A 20,783-nucleotide genomic window follows, 5' to 3' on the forward strand; every position below is an offset into this window, starting at 1 on the left:
GTAGCCCCATGTAGGGTGTAGCGTAACTTTCTATAAGAATCCACCGCTGGCTGGTGTGAAAGAAGCATACATTTATAGGAAGTGTTGTGGTAGAAATTGAAAACGTTATCCTACTTGCAATTAAATGCTTATTTTTATCAGCTGCAGTTAAATAATAATAATGAAAACATGGAGGGTGGGTTTGCTTTGTGTGAGAATCCACCACTTGCTGGTGTGAAAGAAGCAGCCCTCAAGTGTACACGTTATAGGGGGCAGAAATGGAATTTGAATAGGAAATTGGAACGTTGTTCAAGCAAGCCACATGTTGTCCATGATTTTAACCACGACCCAGGCAACACTAACGATCCATCGAAATAAAACTTAATATACTTAATTAATGAAATTCGTGGTGATCTGGTCCCACTGTGGTTTACAAGATAAAGTGTAAAAGCTCCACTAGGGAGCATTCATGTACATGTTTATTTTGTCTTTGTGTGCCTGTTCAAATTCATTTACTCACTCACCGCTCATCCAATTAGGGTCCAATTAGTAGCCTATCCCAGCTTTTCAATGGGCACAAACTAAAGTAACTAAAGTACTGCTAATTAGATCAGTGATTCTGATCTCTGACCTGAGCTGTGCAGAATTCATGACCGCGCTTTGATTTAGCCTGGCACAGTCGGGAACCGTTTCACTCAGAACCCCACCTGCTGATCCTCAGCTTTGGGTGCTGTCAGCAGCATGAGAAGAGCTTTAAACTTCACGGAAACACGCCTGGCTGATGAAAAGCATTTCACACGCCTGGTCAGAATGCTTAAAGGTTTAAATAGTTATGCCCACAGCCTCACAGTGCATCTCAGCTTGATTTACAGAACCTCAGAGGCCTACAGGGTAAGCGATTATGACTAAAACGATGTCTTTTCTCTCTAAAGGTCAGCGCAAGGCACCCGAATTGCCACTTCCTTTTTGAGCTGCAGGCAGCAGAGAAAGAATGCCAGGCTAAGCTGGAGGGCAGTCTGGTTCTGGAGTCCAGAGGTACCACACATTTCATAAATCCAGATGTCTGTTCATTAGTTCATTAGAACTTAGTTTATCTACTTGGAACTGTGGGTATCCATAATTGGTCATGCTGTACCATGTCGGATGCCTTTGTGAAATCAAAGTAACATAAATAAAGTCCCTGGTTCCTTGTTCTTGCTTATTCCTACAACTTCTCAAGTTTAAATAATGTCTCATTTACGAGGAGTGAGCATTAGATCGCTACTTAAACATGTTTTACTGTTATTTGTGATGCATCACTGTTATTCAGATACTATAAACCCAGGCTTAGTTTTGATATAGTGAGACGTGTTTATAACCACTTGGCAGGTAGTGAGCTAGCGAGCTGATGGTGAGTAAGGTTATTTTTAAATCCTGCGCTATCTGGTAACAATTATAAAGAACAAACTGTGCAAGCTGGGAGCTGCCACGTAACTGGTACATTAAAACCCTACACGTCAGGATAGACAGACAGACAGACAGACAGACAGACAGACAGACAGACAGATAGATAGATAGACATACATACATACAGATAGATAGATAGATAGATAGATAGATAGATAGATAGATAGATAGATAGACAGACAGACAGACAGACAGACAGACAGACAGACAGACAGATATATAGAAATATATTTATAGATAGATAGATAGATAGATAGATAGATAGATAGATAGACAGACAGACAGACAGACAGACAGACAGACAGACAGACAGACAGACAGACAGACAGACAGACAGATATATAGAAATATATTTATAGATAGATAGATAGATAGATAGATAGATAGATAGATAGATAGATAGATAGACAGATATATAGATAGACAGACACAGATATATATATATATATATATATAGATAGATAGATAGATAGATAGATAGATAGATAGATAGATAGATAGATAGACAGACAGACAGACAGACAGACAGACAGACAGACAGACAGACAGATATATAGAAATATATTTATAGATAGATAGATAGATAGATAGATAGATAGATAGATAGATAGATAGATAGACAGATATATAGATAGACAGACACAGATATATATATAGATATATATATAGATAGATAGATAGATAGATAGATAGATAGATAGATAGATAGATAGATAGATAGATAGATAGATAGATAGATAGATAGATAGATAGATAGACAGATATATAGATAGACAGCTCTGCTACCGGAAGGCTGGGCGCCTACGTGAACAATGATTGGAGTGGATTCCTTGTCACTGATGTGATTACGACCTCTGCTGGCTGATCGATGGCGCTACACAGAGACAAGGGACAATGGGGATCAGTGCCCAGCTCAATGCTTCAATGGTTATACTATTCCACTGAGTCTAGCTCGTAGCTTGAGACATATACACGGGTACCGGATTGCTTCTGCTGGCATTCTAAGATGAAAAATGAAGGGTAATTCTAACCAACTGACCTATAACCCACCGCCAGCCTTTAGCTGATGCAGTGAATGTGCTGCCTGGTGCTTTTACAAGGTGGATGAATAATCGAGGGTCATATCTTATCTTCTGTTCTGTTTGGTCAGGGTCACTCCGCAGGCCGTGTGGTGAATTTCTCACAGCTTCAGCGCTCAACGTAGAGTGAAATCGAATGTGTTTTAATGACTATAATGCAGGTTTTCTGTGTGCAGGGTGTCCCGGCATGTGGGACAACTTTTCCTGTTGGCACTACGCGGAAGTCGGAGAGGTGGTCGTCAACACCTGCCCACAAGCCCTAAAAAACCTCTTCGGGCAAGACGGTAACTTCAATACAGACTGTTAAATCATTTTGCATTTCAGTGCAGTGAGTCCTGGTCCTTTCTGTGTGGAGTTTGCATGTTCTCCCCGTGTCTGCGTGGGTTTCCTCCCACAGTCCAAAAACATGCAGCCAGGCTAATTGGAGACACTGAATTGTCCTATAGGTACCGGGCCGCTAGGCTGTATAAACCAGTGCATTGTAGTGCCGGTCCCAAGCCCGGATAAATAGGGAGGGTCGTGTCAGGAAGGGCATCCGGCGTAAAAACTGTGCCAAATCGATAATGCGGATCATGATCCACCGGCGACCCCTAACGGGAGCAACCGAGGAAATAGGATGGTGCAGTGAGTCCCGGTACATGTGATGCTCCAGTACTAGAAGCGAAGTGGAGGAGCACAGAGATTGGGCCAAATTTTAGCTAAAACATACCGTTCAGGTGGCGCAGCGGTAAAAACACACGCTGGAACCAGAGCTGGATCTCAAATACATCGTATCGAATCTCAGCTCTGCCTGCCAGCTAAGGCTAAACAGCCACATGAACAACGATTGGCCTGTTGTTCAGATATGGGCGGGACTAAGCCGGATGGGGTCTCTATCTCTCTCTCATGATTGGTGCAATTACGACCTATGCTGGCTGATTGATGGCGCCTGCACGGAGATGAGAAAAGAGTGCTGTCAGGGTGCGTCTCTCCGTACACAACGCTGAGCTGCACTGCACTGCACTCGTCAAAGTGTAGGTGATAAGATGCATACGGCATGCTGCCCATGTGTCGGAGGGGGCGTGGGTTAGCTTCGTTCTCCTCAATCAGAGCGGGGATCGGCATTGGTGGAGAGGAAGCCTGACGCAATCGGGCAATTGGACGCCTTAAAAGGGAGAAAAAGGGAGAAAATGTTTGAAAATATATTTGAAAAAAAAATATAGTGACGTACCAGTCACAGTCTGACCATGCCCTCTTTGGAAAGCAACATGTACACGGTGGTGTGGGCCTGAGGTTTGTAGTCCTTACTCTTATATCAGCACTACAACTCTCATGTAGTGCTGATAAAGGATGACTAAAGCTGATCCTGCTTTGTTCAGACAGCGCCGATTCAGCACTAGTTTGGGGAAGGCCGACTCTGTGAACCAGAACTGAAGCATAGCCAGGTTTAGCTGTGCTTCTAGTTAGTGTAACACGTGGCCTCCAGAAACGGGGTGTGAGTGCCTGCTCGTGTCTGGACGTTGTGGGTGTGTAATAATGCTGGTCTGGTTTTCATCTCTGTATCGAGGTTAACGACTGAGCCGATGTATGTTATGCGTGTGTGTGTGTGTGTGTGTGTGTGATTGTTTCACGGCGGTCACACCCTGGAATAAACAGCCACGCAGATGCATGTCAGGGGAGTTTACATTCTTTCTAAATGCTTTATGTTCACGTGCGGCGCTCTGTCCTCGGCGTCTCCATTATTAACCATGAAATATTGAGGCCTGTTAGCTTCTCAGGCTTGAAATACAGACGTGTAATGTTTACCCATCATGCAGTGGGACATAACATTTTTCATTCATTCAATAATTCATTATCTGCTTTACCACAGGTTTATCCTGATCAGGGTTGCGGGTTTTGATTCATTAGGTTAGGGTTAGGGTTAGGGTTAGGGTTAGGATTACGAGCGAAACCCTAACCCTAACCCTAACCCTAACCCTAGGCAGGAAACACCCCGGACAAGCAGACACACACAATTCACACTAAGGGAAAATTTAGCAGCCCAAGTTGGTCTGGTTGGATGTCTTTGGACTTGAGGAAAGTAACCGGAGCACCCGGAGACGGTAGACGGCTAGACAGGGAGTTGCTGGGAAAATCCGGAAAATCCAGTGACTGATCCCAGTCCTGTGCTGGTTTGTGTTTCAGGTAACATCAGTAGGAACTGTACGCCCGATGGCTGGTCGGAAACGCACCCGAGTATTCACAGCGCCTGCTTCTCTGAATCTAAACCCAGCAAGGTGAGTGGGAGAGTAGTGTGACATTTAACACATACAATATACACATACAATTATCAGCTCCACTTACCACATAGAAGCACTTTGTAGTTCTACAATTACTAACTGTAGTCCATCTGTTTCTCTGCATGCTTTGTTAGCCCCCTTTCATGCTGTTCTTCAATGGTCAGGACCCCCACAGGACCACCACAGAGCAGGTATTATTTGGGTGGTGGATCATTCTCAGCACTGCAGTGACACTGACATGGTGGTGGTGTGTTAGTGTGTGTTGTGCTGGTATGAGTTTTTAAATACCGTGTCCACTCACTGTTCACTCTATTAGACACTCCTATCTACTGTAGTTGGTCCACCTTGTAGATGTAAAGTCAGAGACTATCGCTCACCTATTGCTGCTGTTTGAGTCGGTCATCTTCTAGACCTTCATCAGTGGTCACAGGACGCTGCCCACGGGGCTCTGTTGGCCGGATATATTTTTGATAGGTGGACTATTCTCCAGTACAACACACACTGACACACCATTACCATGTCAGTGTCACTGCAGTGCTGAGAATGATCCACCACATAAATAATACCTGCTCTGTGGTGGTCCTGTGGGGATCCTGACCATTGAAGAACAGGGTGAAAACAGATGGACTACAGTCAGTAATTGTAGAACTATATTATATATAAAGATAATATACTGTAGATTTAAATTGATCTGAATTACCCGTCTGGCTTCACATTTGTTTGAAATGTAATGAAGCCAAAAGTCAAACGTCGCTGCCCTCTTACAGGATCTAGTTCTGTTTTAGTGTCACCTCTTACGAGACTCTCCAGATGCTTTCCATGGGCAGCGTTAAAAATACATCCCAAAGAGTCCTGCTCAATATTCCTAGACCAAAGTAAAAGTGTCCATTAAAAAAATGAAAGGATCTGGCTTCCTTTAGAAACCTTTTAAGCAAAGGTACTCAATCGTCCTGATATAATTCATGTAACCTGTAGGTCATTACACCTATTATTACAACTATTGTCCAAATATTTTAATACTTAAGTAATTAATATGGTCTGGGTTTAACTGGATATGATGTCCATCGTTTCAAAAGGTTTCTTAACCCTTAAAAATGATCCTCCATTAGGATTAACAGCCGATCAGATCCTCTGAATATTATTTCAATCTAAGTTTAGTTTTTTCCTAGAGTGACCCCAGATATCCCCAGTGATGTATGTGATTTATGACAGGTTGTTTCTTTATGGATTTAAAATGTAATTAAGCTGTCCTGTTTTAAGGGTTTAGTACAGGCCGGTTTAGTGAAGTGCCAGGTTGTGCGTAATCCCGAAGGAATCCTGTTTATAAAGGATTCTCATATCTAAGCTCTGTTACTTTCCCACCGAACCACACTGTCCGCCCGGCTCAAACTTTCCATCTTTATTGGCCCTGGTGACAGCACCGACGTGCACTTGAGTCGTCACCGAAGGGGTAAAGGGTTCAGACGTACTCGAGTATGATGGGGTGTTGTGTTTATTTATAGTTGTAAATAATAAAAGATTCCAAAGTGGAGGCTGATGTTTGATATAGTTAATTTAACTTTTAGGTTATTACACCTGTTATTACAACTATTGTCCAAATAGAGGACAGAAGAACCTCGATTTACTGCTATGTAAAATGCGATTGTCCGAAACAGTGAGGTTTTTTTATTTTCCAGGGGGTGCGAAAATATACAGAAACACAGACCTAAAGTCCACAAAAGTGCTAAACATGCACATATAATGAACAGTAAAATGAACAACGCAAATAGATATGTAAATATGTCATGTAAATATTACAATTCATGTAATGCAGTGGTCCCCAGCCACTGGGCCATGGACCGGCTATTTATTACCGGGCCTCACAGAAAGAATAAATAATTAGAGATTGCTAGAAAAGCAGTTTTCGCTGCTTCTATTTTGGGTGTTATTGTCTTATTGTCACCCCTAGGTGGAAGCAGCGTCTCGTTATAGCGGAAAAAGCTCAATTTACATCGTTTGTGAGCAATATTATTAAATCCTCCCTTTCCCGCTGGTCCGTGAAATTATATCTTATATGAAACCGATCCGTGGTGCAAAAAGGGTTGGGAAACGCTGGTGTAATGTACTACTGGGTAGAAATGTCATTTACTTTCTTAATAAGTTCTCATTTTCAGCAATATGTAGGTGCCTCTATCGCTTCCCACTTCTCTTGTCTTTCAAAGTCATAACTAAGCACTAGAACTGGCAAAAATGAAGCATATAACACTGAGAAAAAGGCGAGAACAGAGCGAGCCTCCTGGCAAAACAAAGCCAATCACTCGACGTGCGCCGACTAGTGGACAATTGCTAAACTACTGGTGTTGGTTCGCTTCTCATGGGAATTTTAAACAACTGGACTGAACATTTGGTTTTCCAGATTGTGTCTGTTAAATCGAGGTTCCTCTGTATTTAAATACTTTGGGAATTAATATGGACCTCTTGGTTTAACTGGAGATTATGTTTTACTTTAAGCGTCCATTTTTAAAGTCTTTTTCTTGTTAAGCAGCTGGTGTTCTACACGGTGGTGAAGACGCTGTACACCCTGGGTCACAGTCTGTCTCTCGTTGCCCTCCTCACCGGCAGTGCCATCCTGTGTCTCTTCAGGTACTTGAAGACAAACGTTTCCTCTTATTGCTTCACCGCTGTGGGTCTGACTGGATTTCTTTTAGAAAGTCCATAATTCAGAGGTTTTCACGCCGAGTATAAACACCTCACTCGCTCGTCCGTCCTGTCCAGATAGTGTTTATACGACCGGCCGAGACTAAAATCTAAAAACCTGGAGGTGGAGGAATTGGCGAAGGTTTATCTGGATTTCATTTGTGTGGAGAATATTTGCACGTACAGGGTTTGGTCTCTGTTTGTGCAGAAAGCTTCACTGCACGAGGAACTACATCCATCTGAACCTGTTCTTCTCCTTCATGCTGAGAGCCGTCGCCGTGCTGAGCAAGGACGCCATCCTGTTTTCCCACAGTAAAAACACTAACTGTGATGAACAGCCCTCACTGGTGAGCCTAAAATAAATAATAATAATAAATCAGTTATATAAGGAAACATCGACCGAGGCTTTCTTAACCGACGTCAGCGCCCAGCCATACAAATGCTGTCATCTTTTGACTAAATGGGCTCTGAGAAATTTCGTAATGAATTGGCACCCAGTCCTGGTGCCACTATTATAACAGCTTGCCCTGTGCTGCCGTCTCTCTCCAGATAGGGTGCAAAACCAGTCTTGTCGTTTTCAACTACTTCATCATGGCTAATTTCTTCTGGCTGTTGGTTGAGGGTCTGTACCTGCACACGCTGCTGATGGTGATGTTCTCGCAGAATCGACACTTCGTCGTCTATCTCTTTATCGGCTGGGGTAAGCTTTAAACTTTACTATTAAATATTTACTAATATATAATATTTACCATTTAAATGTATTATTTGTATTTAATATTTAATATTACATTTAATATTAAATATATCAGATTTAATATTTAATGGTAAATGTAATGTTAAATATTTAATTAAATATATTTATTTTAATATTACATTTAATATAAATATTAAATATGTTACATTTCAAATTTAATATTAAATTTAATACTAAATATTCAATTAAATATATTTAATATTAATATTAAAGTTACTATTTACTATTTAAAATCACTTTACTATTTAATATTTACTAATGTTTAATATTTACCATTTAAAATGTAAAATTAAATGTAATATTAAATATTTAATTAAATATAATTATTATAAATATTAAATTTACTATTTTAAATCACTTTACCATTTAATATTAAATAAATATATACATTTAATTAAATGTTTAATATTAAATATTTAATTAAATATATTTATTTTAATATTAAATTAAATTTTAAATATTAAATATATTGCATTTAAAATGTAATATTAAATGTAATACTAAATATTCAATTAATTATATTTTATATTAATATTACATTTACTATTTAAAATTACTTTACTATTTAATATTTACTAATATTTAATATTACCTTTTAAAATTACTATTACTATTTAATATTAAATATTACATTTAATATAAATATTAAAAATATTAAATGTAATATTAAATATTTAATTAATTATATTTAATATTTATAGAAGATTTACTATTTAAAATCACTTTACTATTTAATATTTACTAATATCTAATATTTACCATATAAAATTACTAGTTAACATTAATTTGCTTTATCATTGTCCTGATTGATTTGCTTTATCATTGTCTTGCGTTTATTGTACAGCACCTTGGATGACACTCAATGTCTTTGAAGTAATGCAGCTAATACACACCCACACACAGACACACACAATGCACAATTTTACAATTATTGTATCATATATTGAGATTCAATCTCCTGGCTCAGGAGGATAGAAACATCAGAGTTCTGGACTTTCTCACTGCACTCACATACATAATGTTTATACTGTATTATGTATTAAAGCGTTCCTATTGTTAGTCTCGTCCCCGGACTGAAGTCTCTGCCAGGCGAAGAAAAAAAGGAGATTGCTGGCGTGTCTGAAATTTTTCTCAGAGCTTGGATTTTAGCTTAGTGCAAACATCCCATCAACATCTCATTAATATTCTCCTTCATAGTGACAGTTATTGTAACGGGTCGATTACCTGCGGCCATTTCCACACGTAGTCGGAAGCGCAGGTCGACTCGTTGTAGTCCAAAAGGAACTGCAAATCCCAGGAGCTGCGGCAGCGCCAATCTGCGCTAATTGGCAGCACCTGATCGCGCTCTATTTAAGAGATCCTTAGCCATGCGATCAGTGCTGAGACATACTCAGTCGGTAAGGTAGTTGGCCGGTGTGCGTTCCTCCTTACTTCCTAACTCTATACTTAAGCCAGCGGTTTTGTTAACGCTCTAAAATACGAACGCGTTTAGCGTTCACTTCCGCATTTAGGAAGTCCTTTGCTGCGCAAGTGATTCCGCTGCTGAGTCGACTCTTGGTTCGGAGTCGTTTCGCACGAATCGATTCGGAGTCGATTCCCTAATCGACTCCCTCGCGCTTTTTACTTTTGTTTTCTGATTAGAATAGAAGAGAAGCACTGGGACCACGACTGTGTGTTGGTATCCTGGTGGATTGAGTAGCTGGGGTACTGACCATGGTTATGGTTCCACCTAGCGCTCTCTGATTTCTCTCATTCTGTCTTCGTGGCCTACCACGGTGAGAGGTTGGTGGAGTTTACCTCTCATCCGCTTAATAAGTTCACTTTTGTTATTGCATAAGCACGTTCCTTCCCTGCAAATGGGTCCAGCCCCCTACTGGTGAGCTTCCCACCATCTGGCACACCAGTGCAACCCCTGACAGAATGTCTCAGCCAGAAATGGACCCAGCGGATCTGGAAAGAATTAAATGTGCCATTGAGAGGCAAGGAGCCCTCATCGGGCAGCATGAGCAGGTACTGCATGAAGTCCTTGCACAGTTGCAAATACTCACTGCAGGGCAACGGGCTGGAGCTGAGGCCCCAGAGCCCTCAACGACTTCTCCTACCCGTGAGTCCCAGGGGCCTGAAATTCGGCACGCCCTCCCGGAACCTCAATTACCCGCTCCTGAGCGTTTCAGTGGAGAAATGGGTAGATGTAGAGGTTTTCTTCTGCAATGTTCACTGGCGTTTGAGCTTCAACCATCGCGTTATCCCACCGAACGATCAAAGGTCGCCCACATAATTGCCCTCCTGTCTGGACGGGCCCTGATATGGGCTACGGCTATTTGGGAGAACCGACCCGATCTATGCTCCTCGGTTGATCGCTTTACTGAGGAGTTACGGCAAACTTTTGACTGCCCCATGGTTGGCCGAGACTCGGCCAGTCGACTCCTCCGCATTAGACAGGGTCAGCGTTCTGTGGCAGACTATGCGGTTGAGTTCCGCACGCTCGCTGCCCAGAGTGGGTGGAATTCGGAGGCTTTAATAGCAGCCTACCAGGAGGGACTCTCTGAACAGCTCAAGGATGAGCTAGTAACCAGGGACCCACCCACCTCCCTCGAGGAATTATATGAATTGACGGTGCGGCTGGACAACCGACTCCAGGAGCGCGAGCGTGGCCGTCGGGCCAAAGCCCAGTGGCAACGAAGGTGGGTTGACAGCCCTCCCAGGCCCTCTCCTCTGGCATTTTCACAAACTCCTCACCCCTTAGAGGAGCAAGAGGAAGCCATGCAGGTTGGTGGCACAAGCCTTCCATACCCCTGTCGGCGCTCTGACCCCTGGAGGAGGTCACGCAAGCTTGGCAATAATAAAGCGGGTGTCCATAACCCCAGCCAAGATCCAGCGTTAAAAGGTCAGGTCCGCCCCAGGGAAGGGGACCTGTGACGGACCCAATATTAGCTCCCCACTCCTCAGGGATGTTTCATGAGGTCACCATTCATTGGGGTGCCCAGCAAAAAAAAAGCCTGCAGGCGTTTATTGACTCCGGCTCAGCAGGTAATTTCATGGACAGATCTTTGGCTAAGACCCTGGGTATCCCCAAGACCTCCCTCATTGCACCACGCCCTGTAACCAGTATTGATGGCCGACTGCTAGGGTCTGGAGCAGTCACTCACATGACCCAACCTATAATCATGAGTCTGGGGAACCATGTTGAGGAAATTTCCTTTCTCCTCACTCAGGCTCCAGATTTACCCTTGATCCTGGGTTTCCCGTGGCTTCAGCAACACAACCCCAGGATCGATTGGGGAACTTGTGAGATCTCTATTTGGGCCCCCATTTGTCAAAGGACATGTCTTAGGGGGAACCCAACAGTTCCACTCACACCCGAAGGGCCCTCAGAGATGGTTGACTTAACGACTGTTCCCCCGGAGTACCATGACCTTAGGTTGGTGTTTAGCAAACACAGGGCATTATCTCTTCCACCCCATCGTCCTTTCGACTGCACGATTAACCTGCTCCCTGGTATGACCCCTCCTCGAGGCAGGTTGTTCTCGCTATCAGCCCCCGAGCAGAAAGCGATGGATGAGTACATCCAGACTTCCCTAGTCTCAGGACACATTCGTCCTTCCTCTTCTCCAGCCGGGGCTGGGTTTTTCTTTGTTGAAAAAAAGGATGGTTCCCTGCGCCCCTGCATCGACTACCGGGGTCTCAACAGCTTAACTATTAGAGATCGCCACCCCCTGCCGCTCATGAATTCAGCATTTGAATCATTGCAAAAGGCCTCCATCTTCACCAAGTTGGATCTGCGCAATGCCTATAATCTTGTTCGGATTCGCTCGGGGGATGAATGGAAGACAGCCTTTATTACACCATCGGGGCACTATGAGTATCGAGTGATGCCATTCGGGCTTGTTAACGCCCCGGCTGTCTTCCAGAGACTCATTAATGAAGTACTTCGGGAGGCATTGGGGCAATATGTGTTCGTCTATTTGGACGATATTTTAATTTATAGTAGAACCCTAGAGGAACATGTGACTCATGTAAGACGGGTCCTACAGTGGCTTCTGGACAACCAACTCTATGTCAAGCTTGAGAAGTCAGAGTTCCATAACTCCTCAGTGACTTTTCTTGGGTTTGTGGTGTCCCAAGACCAATTACAGATAGATCCTGCAAAGACCGAGTCCATTAGTGAATGGCCCTCGCCCACTTCGGTCAAGCTGGTCCAGCGCTTCCTGGGGTTTGCAAACTTTTTTAGGCGGTTCATCCGAAACTTTAGCGGCATGGCCGCTCCCCTTACTGCTCTTACCAGGAAGGAGGCAGGTAAGTTTCGGTGGACGCCTGAGGCACAGGAGGCCTTCAATGAAATAAAGAACCGCCTCGTAACTGCCCCTGTACTAACTCTACCTGACCCAGAGGTCCCTTTCATTGTGGAGGTTGATGCCTCTGATGTAGGTGTTGGGGCAATCCTATCCCAACGCGCAGGTCTCAAGAAAGTTTTGCACCCCTGCGCTTATTTCTCTCGTCGCCTCACCCCAGCCGAGAGGAATTATGATGTTGGGAATAAGGAATTGTTAGCTATTAAGCTCGCGTTAGAGGAATGGAGGCACTGGCTGGAGGGTTCCAAACACCCTTTTTTGGTCTGGACCGATCATAAGAACCTAGCCTATATCCAGCAGGCCAAACGGCTTAACCCCCGCCAGGCCAGATGGGCTCTGTTCTTCGGCCGCTTTAATTTTATCCTTTCATATCGCCCGGGGTCGAAGAACACTAAACCAGACGCCCTTTCCAGACAGTGGGAACCTCCACACTCTTCCCCTTCAAGTGAGCCTATCATTCCAGGATCCCGTATCCTCGCCCCTCTCCGATGGGGGCTGGAAGAGGCAATACGAGAGGCTCAGCGGCAGGAGCCGGATCCTGGTAATGCCCCCCCAGGGAAACTCTATGTCCCAGCGTCGGTCCGGGGACGAGTACTGCAGTGGGGGCACTCCTCCCCTTTTGCAGGCCACCCAGGTGCCCACCGAACACAAGAGTTTTTGCGTAGGCGATTTTGGTGGCCCTCCATGGAAAGGGACGTGCGGGAATATGTGGGGGCATGTGAAACTTGCTCCCGCAATAAGGAGCCTAGAACACGTCCAGCTGGCCTCTTGCATCCCCTCCCTATCCCATCACGTCCCTGGTCTCACCTGTCACTTGACTTTGTAACCGGGTTGCCCCCTTCACAGGGCAACACGGTAGTCTTGGTCATAGTGGACAGGTTTTCTAAAGCATGCAAGTTTATCGCCCTGCCCAAACTCCCTTCGGCCAAGGTTACCGCCGAGATTGTTCTGAAAGAGGTGGTTCGGGTACATGGCTTACCTAGTGATCTGGTGTCGGACCGGGGACCCCAGTTTACTAGCCAATTCTGGAAGGCCTTTTGCCGGCTCTTAGGGGCCTCCGTTAGCCTTTCTTCAGGCTTCCATCCTCAGTCCAATGGACAGACGGAGAGGGTCAATCAAGACCTAACACGTACCCTCCGATGCCTAATCTCCACCAACCCTACAGCGTGGGCAAACCAATTATTCTGGGCGGAATACGCCCACAACACTCTGTGGCACTCCTCCATTGGCATGTCGCCATTCGAGTGCCAGTTTGGGTTTAGTCCACCCATGTTTCCGGAGCAGGAGGCAGATGTTGGTGTCCCATCGGCACAACGCTTTGTGCAGCGTTGCAAAAGAGTCTGGCGAAAGGCCCAAAACATTCTTTGGGCCACCACTGCTTCCAGAACAGCCGTAGCCAACCGCAGAAGACGCGTGGGTCCTTCTTTTCGCCCGGGGCAGAGAGTCTGGTTGTCCTCCAAAGACCTTCCTCTCTCCCTGGAGTCAAAGAAGCTAGGCCCTAAATATGTGGGGCCCTTCAAGGTAGTTCGTAGGGTCAACCCAGTGGCCTACACCCTCCAATTACCCCGGACAATGAAGATTAACCCCACTTTTCATGTTTCACGTCTAAAGCCGGTGCTATGCAGCCCCTGGAATGCCCCCCCCACCTCCAATCCCCCCCCACCACGAATGGTTGAGGGTGCCCCAGCTTACACAGTAAAGCGTATCCTCAACATGCGTCTAGTCAGACATAGCACCCAGTACTTGGTTGACTGGGAGGGATATGGCCCTGAAGAACGGTCCTGGGTTCCAGCCCGCCACATTCTGGACCCAGAACTTATTCGGGAGTTTCGCCGCAACCAAGCGGCAGGACTTGGAACGTCAGGAGCCGTCCCTAGAAGAGGGGGCTCTGTAACGGGTCGATTACCTGCGGCCATTTCCACACGTAGTCGGAAGCGCAGGTCGACTCGTTGTAGTCCAAAAGGAACTGCAAATCCCAGGAGCTGCGGCAGCGCCAATCTGCGCTAATTGGCAGCACCTGATCGCGCTCTATTTAAGAGATCCTTAGCCATGCGATCAGTGCTGAGACATACTCAGTCGGTAAGGTAGTTGGCCGGTGTGCGTTCCTCCTTACTTCCTAACTCTATACTTAAGCCAGCGGTTTTGTTAACGCTCTAAAATACGAACGCGTTTAGCGTTCACTTCCGCATTTAGGAAGTCCTTTGCTGCGCAAGCGATTCCGCTGCTGAGTCGACTCTTGGTTCGGAGTCGTTTCGCACGAATCGATTCGGAGTCGATTCCCTAATCGACTCCCTCGCGCTTTTTACTTTTGTTTTCTGATTAGAATAGAAGAGAAGCACTGGGACCACGACTGTGTGTTGGTATCCTGGTGGATTGAGTAGCTGGGGTACTGACCATGGTTATGGTTCCACCTAGCGCTCTCTGATTTCTCTCATTCTGTCTTCGTGGCCTACCACGGTGAGAGGTTGGTGGAGTTTACCTCTCATCCGCTTAATAAGTTCACTTTTGTTATTGCATAAGCACGTTCCTTCCCTGCAAATGGGTCCAGCCCCCTACTGGTGAGCTTCCCACCATCTGGCACACCAGTGCAACCCCTGACAGTTATAATAAACAACCTCCATTTGTATGAATCTGGACCTTTATAGAGGCTTTTTATATTCCCATATTTTATCACAGCATCATGATACACATAATTCCAAAGGGATCACAAACTTTCCCTTCATCTGTTATTGTTTGATCTCTGTTTACTAGGGTTTCCTACTGTCTTTGTGATAGCGTGGGTGATTTGCAGGATATACCTGGAGGATACGGGGTAAGTACTCACATTCACATGATGTACAATACTGTAAGTAACTACAGCACTTCTGTTTAGTCTCGTTTTATAAAAATGTGTCTCTTTTGTGAACAGATGCTGGGAAAGAAATGAAGCCGTGATTCCCAGACGGGTGATTAATTGGCCGATAATGACTTCTGTTATAGTAAGCATGGCTAATTTTAAACATTTATAAACCGTTAGTACCTCTGTATTCAATAGTATTAGGATTAAATTAGATCTTTTGTCTTTATTTTAAGTAAGAATTAGAGGTGAGGTTTATCAGGGGCTTAATGTACAACGTCTTTTGTTTTGGGTGTTTGTATATATATATACACTCACTGTCCATTTTATCTATATTTATATATATATATATATATTATCGGTGTATATATAGATCTAATTTTGCTGTCTCTCTTTATCTCTTTAGATCAACTTTGTTTTGTTCATAAGCATCATTCGGATCCTGATTCAGAAGCTGCGGTGTCCAGATGTAGGAGGGAATGACCAGTCCCAGTACAGGTAGTGTTTCTTCTGTTTGTTTCTGTATGTCTTTTGTTTGAGGAGTTCTTTTCATTTTGTTTTACAGTTATTTGCATTTGCTATTCAATTTTATCCCAACAACAAACGTTGGACACCCCTGGTGTAAAGGCTGTTATGTTATACCCAATTTGGTGCATGAGTATACCTGGTTTATTATACCTTCTACAGGGTTTGAAAATCTGACTAATTTAATCAGACGTTATGACAATATGGACCTCATTTTTAATAAAAAAAAATTTAATAATGCAGTTAAATTACTGTTATTTATGATTTGTTGCCCATTTTTCTGTCCTCTGTCTCTTTCTTTCTTTTCCTCTGTCTCTTTCTTTCTGTCTTTTAATAGGAGACTGGCAAAGTCAACACTGCTGCTGATCCCACTCTTTGGGGTTAATTACGTGGTGTTTGTATACATGAAAGAAGAGAGTCCGAACGACACCTTCCAGGACTACAAAATATTTTTTGACCTTGGTCTTGGCTCCTTCCAGGTGCAGATTCTAAATGAATGATTCAGGAATTAATAATTCAGGGATTAATAATTTATTACTGTGTGTCTGGTCGCTCTTTGTGCAGGGTTTGGTTGTCGCCATCCTATACTGCTTTCTGAATAGTGAGGTGAGTGTTGCATTCTTTTTCTCCCAATTTAACTTAGCCAATCTGCTACTGGGGACCCAGACGGCGTCCAAGGAGGGTGTATATATTCGCCCGACACACACCCCCTCCGACGTGTGCGCAGTCCACCAATTCCTTCTTATTCACCCATACTGGAGCGGATTTGTGTGTGAGGTCGGCTTTGCGTACGAAGAGCCACACCCTGATTTTTGCGCTCCTCCACTTACTGTACAGACGCCCTGAGCAACCAAGGTCCTTACACAGCATTGATAACCGCCCCCCTTAGTCTGGTCTTCAGCAAATGCTTTTAAGGATTAAGGGCCTTGCTCACGGACCCAACAGTGGCAACTTGGCATTGATGGGCCTTGAACAGCAACCTTCTGATTACTAGTACTGTACTTACAGTACCTAGACATGCAGTACCTACATTTATATATAAATTACCTTTATTAAAAATACCAGAATTTCTATCATAGCCCCTATTTCATAAATATGGCCTCATCACACCCAGAGAACCACACAACTCTCTCTCTGGATTTTTCGGTCGCTCCAGTTGGCACCTCAAGCAAACAGCAGAAGTCGCTGTTGCCTCAGCAAGAAAGCTACACCCCTTCCTCCTTCCCATCCTCAGACACGGCCATGGTGTCTGTTGATTGCTCAAAGGAGAGTTGAACCCGAGTGTCAGGACTGCGCCACTGGCACACCCCTTTAAACCTTTATTGTTACTTCCATGTAATAAAATGATGCGTTTACTCTTCATTCAATACTAAAGCTCAGCACATTCGACCAGCCGCTCATCAGGTCGTATTTTCCAGGTCCAGGCCGAGCTGAAGAGGAAGTGGAGGAGCGTCTGTCTAAAGCGCTACATTGGCCGGGACTACCGGCTGCACAGCTCATCCATAACCAGAAACGGTGCCGCGCAGTTCCATCGCAAATCCAGAGCTCAGTCCTTTCTGCAGACTGAAACCACGGTAATATGAGCCTGGAGTCTTTTTATCTTACTGTCCTTATTGGACGGCTCAGCTGGCTTGGATGAGTTGGAGAATACTATTTCATATTGGCATCAATCCCTGACAGTGCCATAAAATCAAGCCCCTTAGAAGTGAATGTAAACTTTTTACTGTAACATAGCTGGAAATACACTGTATAAGCAAAAGTATGTGGACAGCACTGCTAATGTTTGCATTCTGGTGTTTTAGCCACACCCCTTGATATAAAATAAATGATGGCCCTTTACTGTTTGACCATGACTAGTCCCTGTGCACAAAGCGAGGCCCATAAAGACTAAAGTACCCTACATAGAGCCCTGACCTTAAACCTATTAAACTGGTATGCTGACTGAACTGGTTCATAAATGGCTTCATAAATGCTAGAGGTTCTCTTTACTATAAAAATCTTTGCTCTCAAAAGTGAGAGGGCTACAGCTGCAAAGGTGGGTGCAGTACATATTTATGCTCATGATTTTAAAATTGGATGTCCAACAAGCTCATAATCAGGTGTCCACAAACTTTTGACCTTTTGGTATTTCTTGAAGCTTGAAAGGGCTTTGTACACCACACTAAAGTGCTTTATTATTATTGCCAGTGTATATTTTCCCTACATTCCCTATATGTTGACCATCCAGTTAATATAAGCGCAATTGTTATTGAAATTATTAGTATTACTTTCTTTACTCTGACAGCCTCACACGGTTTAAATCTCAACACTTTGTATAATTATGTTTTTTTTTTTTTTATAATTTCACCAACTTTCCATAGTTGTAGCCTGTTGATCAGTTTGGAATGTGTTAATGAAAACAATAACCTGCTTGGTTATTTATTTCATTGCCTAAGAATGTATATACACCATGCTGTGAAAAAGTATTTGCCCCCTTCCTAAAGATCCTCTAAGTTACTGCAAATATTTGATTGGGGTAGAAAATGCCAAGGATGGAACAACCAGTTATTAGGTTTGGGGGGCAATTACTTTTTCACAGGGTGAAGATTTTGAACTTTGGGAAGGGAGCAAATACTTTTTCTCTGCATTGTGGATGTATATATGTACACACTGTTAATCGTAAACATATATTACTTTAAATAGCTCCTGTTTTCATTTAATTAAGCTGGTGAGAACCAAGCTACGTTCTTATGTGTTGTTTAAATCTGCATTCGTGTTTTTTCGCACCTCACTAGGTGTCTGTTGTAAATATCATGTATGAATTTATAGGCATATTTATTTTGTATGATTTCAATGCAACCTCTTTCTAATACCACCTCTCCGTAAAAAGGATTTCTTGTATATTGTATTCTTAAATAAATGTTATATTTTACTGTTCTGCTTGCATCACGTGTTGTTGGTACAATGTTACACCACAATAATTATTAGTATTTTATCTACAGCTTGTCTCAGTCTTAGTCTGAAGGTAGCCGACATCTTGCAATGGATTGGCGTCCTGTCCACTGTATTTTTTTTATTACCACTGCAGCCTTTACAATCACTCTTCCTTCAATAACACCTGCTGAACTGGGACCCCTCACCACAGGTTGGTTGCTTTTTTTGGAGGGGATGTACGTGCTCCTCTAGACAAGGACACTGTCAAGCTCTTCTGCAGATATTGATTCTCGCTTTATCTGAAAAACAAACCAACGGAAGAATGCAGCACCAGAGATCAGTCTTGTTTGGGTTTCTTAAAATACGGTGGTGTAAAATTACCATACTGCTTTATTTTTATTTAATCAATTCGTTTGTCAGCAGTATACAATCAATTTTAATGCATCCATGAAGGACAATCTAAGTGTTACAGTTGTATACAAGCAATAGATGTAGAAGAAAGTTGTGGAAGTATATTTGCATTCTTGTAAATAAGTAATAGTTGTGTAGCGTCGATACCAACCAATTCACAGAAGATAGAGAACATGTTTATGGTCTCAGAAGGCTAGAGAAGCTGCTCTAAGCAGACAGGCAGCAGGTGGAGGGAGGATTTACTAAGCGTGAATAATGAATATCCTGATCGGACAAAGAGAACATTTGTCCATGGAGACTCATCAAACATTTTACAGCAAAGGATGAAACGCTTTTGCTCCATCAGCAACTTATAAAAGACAAATTAGAGGACGTGCTTAAATTAGAACACAGCTGGGAATGAAAAAGGCTGTGGTAACACCAACACGTCGAATTATATTAAAGAAAGGGTCAGATTAGGAACTAATTACCTTACAAATTAAAAGAAGCCAATGTGCCTTTATTTAATTATTTATGCAGGCCAACAATCCAGGAGCATTCTGTTGTACCATAAACTGCAAATAAGACACTTTGTTAGCTATTTCTGCTCAGCAGTATGTGATGGGGGCTTTAATAAGTGCAGGGCATAATGTATGTAGGGTGTATGTAGTCCTCAAAACTCAAAATGTATGTAGGGTGTATGTAGTCCTCAAAAGTCTCTCTCTACCAACCGGAGTGGGCGAAGCAGGTCAAAACGGTCCAACTATATTATTTTCACTGTGGTAATCTGTGCTTTATGATAGTAGCATAGATTATTCTGGAAGTTACACCCCACAAATACACAAAATCAGTGCAAAGCTATATTTAAGTGGACGGTGCCAACATTACATAACACCCACTTATATACAGAACATGTTACATTCGGTTTGGACTAGTGGTGTGCTATATCCGATACTAAGTAAATACAGGGCCAGTATCGCCGATACCAATACTGTTTAATAATTAAGGTAGATGCATCATCAAATTGCTAAATCTGAATGAACCTTTAAGTGTATTATTGTAATACATCATTTTTTGTAAGCTGCTCTCAGTAAGGTTGTAGATAAATTCAGATGTTTAAAGCTCAGATTTCTTGTTTCTGGTGCTTTACTTTCTCAACGTTACTATCATGGCGTATCACCACAAAGTGGCTAACTCATCCTACATAGTTGTGTTTGCTGGGTGAATAAATGTGTAAATTGTAAATAGTGACCGAATACATGTGTCCTTATTAATTTAAAATACAAAATAGATGCTATTCTGTTTACATTTATAAGCACAAAGTCAAAAGAAAAGAGCTCTTATTCACCAAAACACAAACACAGGGAATAGGAGCCTCACTACGCATGCGCAGATTCATTTACGCAGGGAGCGTAAGGTGCGTCCGTACTTTACGTATGTATAATTTACACTATTATTTCCATAAAATTGACCCTATTTCTGTATCTGGCTACGTGTCCTGTAGGTTGGTGCCTTGAACTTATAATGTTACTGATTGAACTGTAGAACAAAGCACTGTAGAACAAATTCACAATA

The 20,783-nt window shown here is 43.1% G+C and overlaps 1 protein-coding gene across 1 annotated transcript; it reads left to right on the top strand.

The window, feature by feature from the left end:
* The first annotated feature begins 720 nt into the window (after positions 1-720).
* On the top strand, positions 721-17,488 carry vipr2 (vasoactive intestinal peptide receptor 2). The gene is made up of 13 exons (XM_062985225.1): positions 721-870; positions 912-1,014; positions 2,681-2,788; positions 4,668-4,759; positions 7,287-7,384; positions 7,647-7,785; positions 7,988-8,138; positions 15,296-15,356; positions 15,453-15,522; positions 15,787-15,878; positions 16,243-16,384; positions 16,470-16,511; positions 17,324-17,488. The coding sequence occupies exons 1-13, from the start codon at positions 721-723 to the stop codon at positions 17,486-17,488; spliced, it is 1,413 nt and encodes a 470-aa protein (XP_062841295.1).
* The last annotated feature ends 3,295 nt before the right edge of the window (positions 17,489-20,783 follow it).

This window comes from Trichomycterus rosablanca, chromosome 23 (genome assembly GCF_030014385.1).
Source record: "Trichomycterus rosablanca isolate fTriRos1 chromosome 23, fTriRos1.hap1, whole genome shotgun sequence".
Taxonomy (NCBI): domain Eukaryota; kingdom Metazoa; phylum Chordata; class Actinopteri; order Siluriformes; family Trichomycteridae; genus Trichomycterus; species Trichomycterus rosablanca.

Coding starts and splice junctions, on each gene's coding strand:
- vipr2 (XM_062985225.1), top strand. CDS start 721: ATGAGAAGAGCTTTAAACTTCACGGAAACACGCCTGGCTGATGAAAAG. Junction 8,139..15,295: donor CTATCTCTTTATCGGCTGGG/GTAAGCTTTAAA, acceptor TCTGTTTACTAG/GGTTTCCTACTGTCTTTGTG. Junction 15,523..15,786: donor CGATAATGACTTCTGTTATA/GTAAGCATGGCT, acceptor TTATCTCTTTAG/ATCAACTTTGTTTTGTTCAT.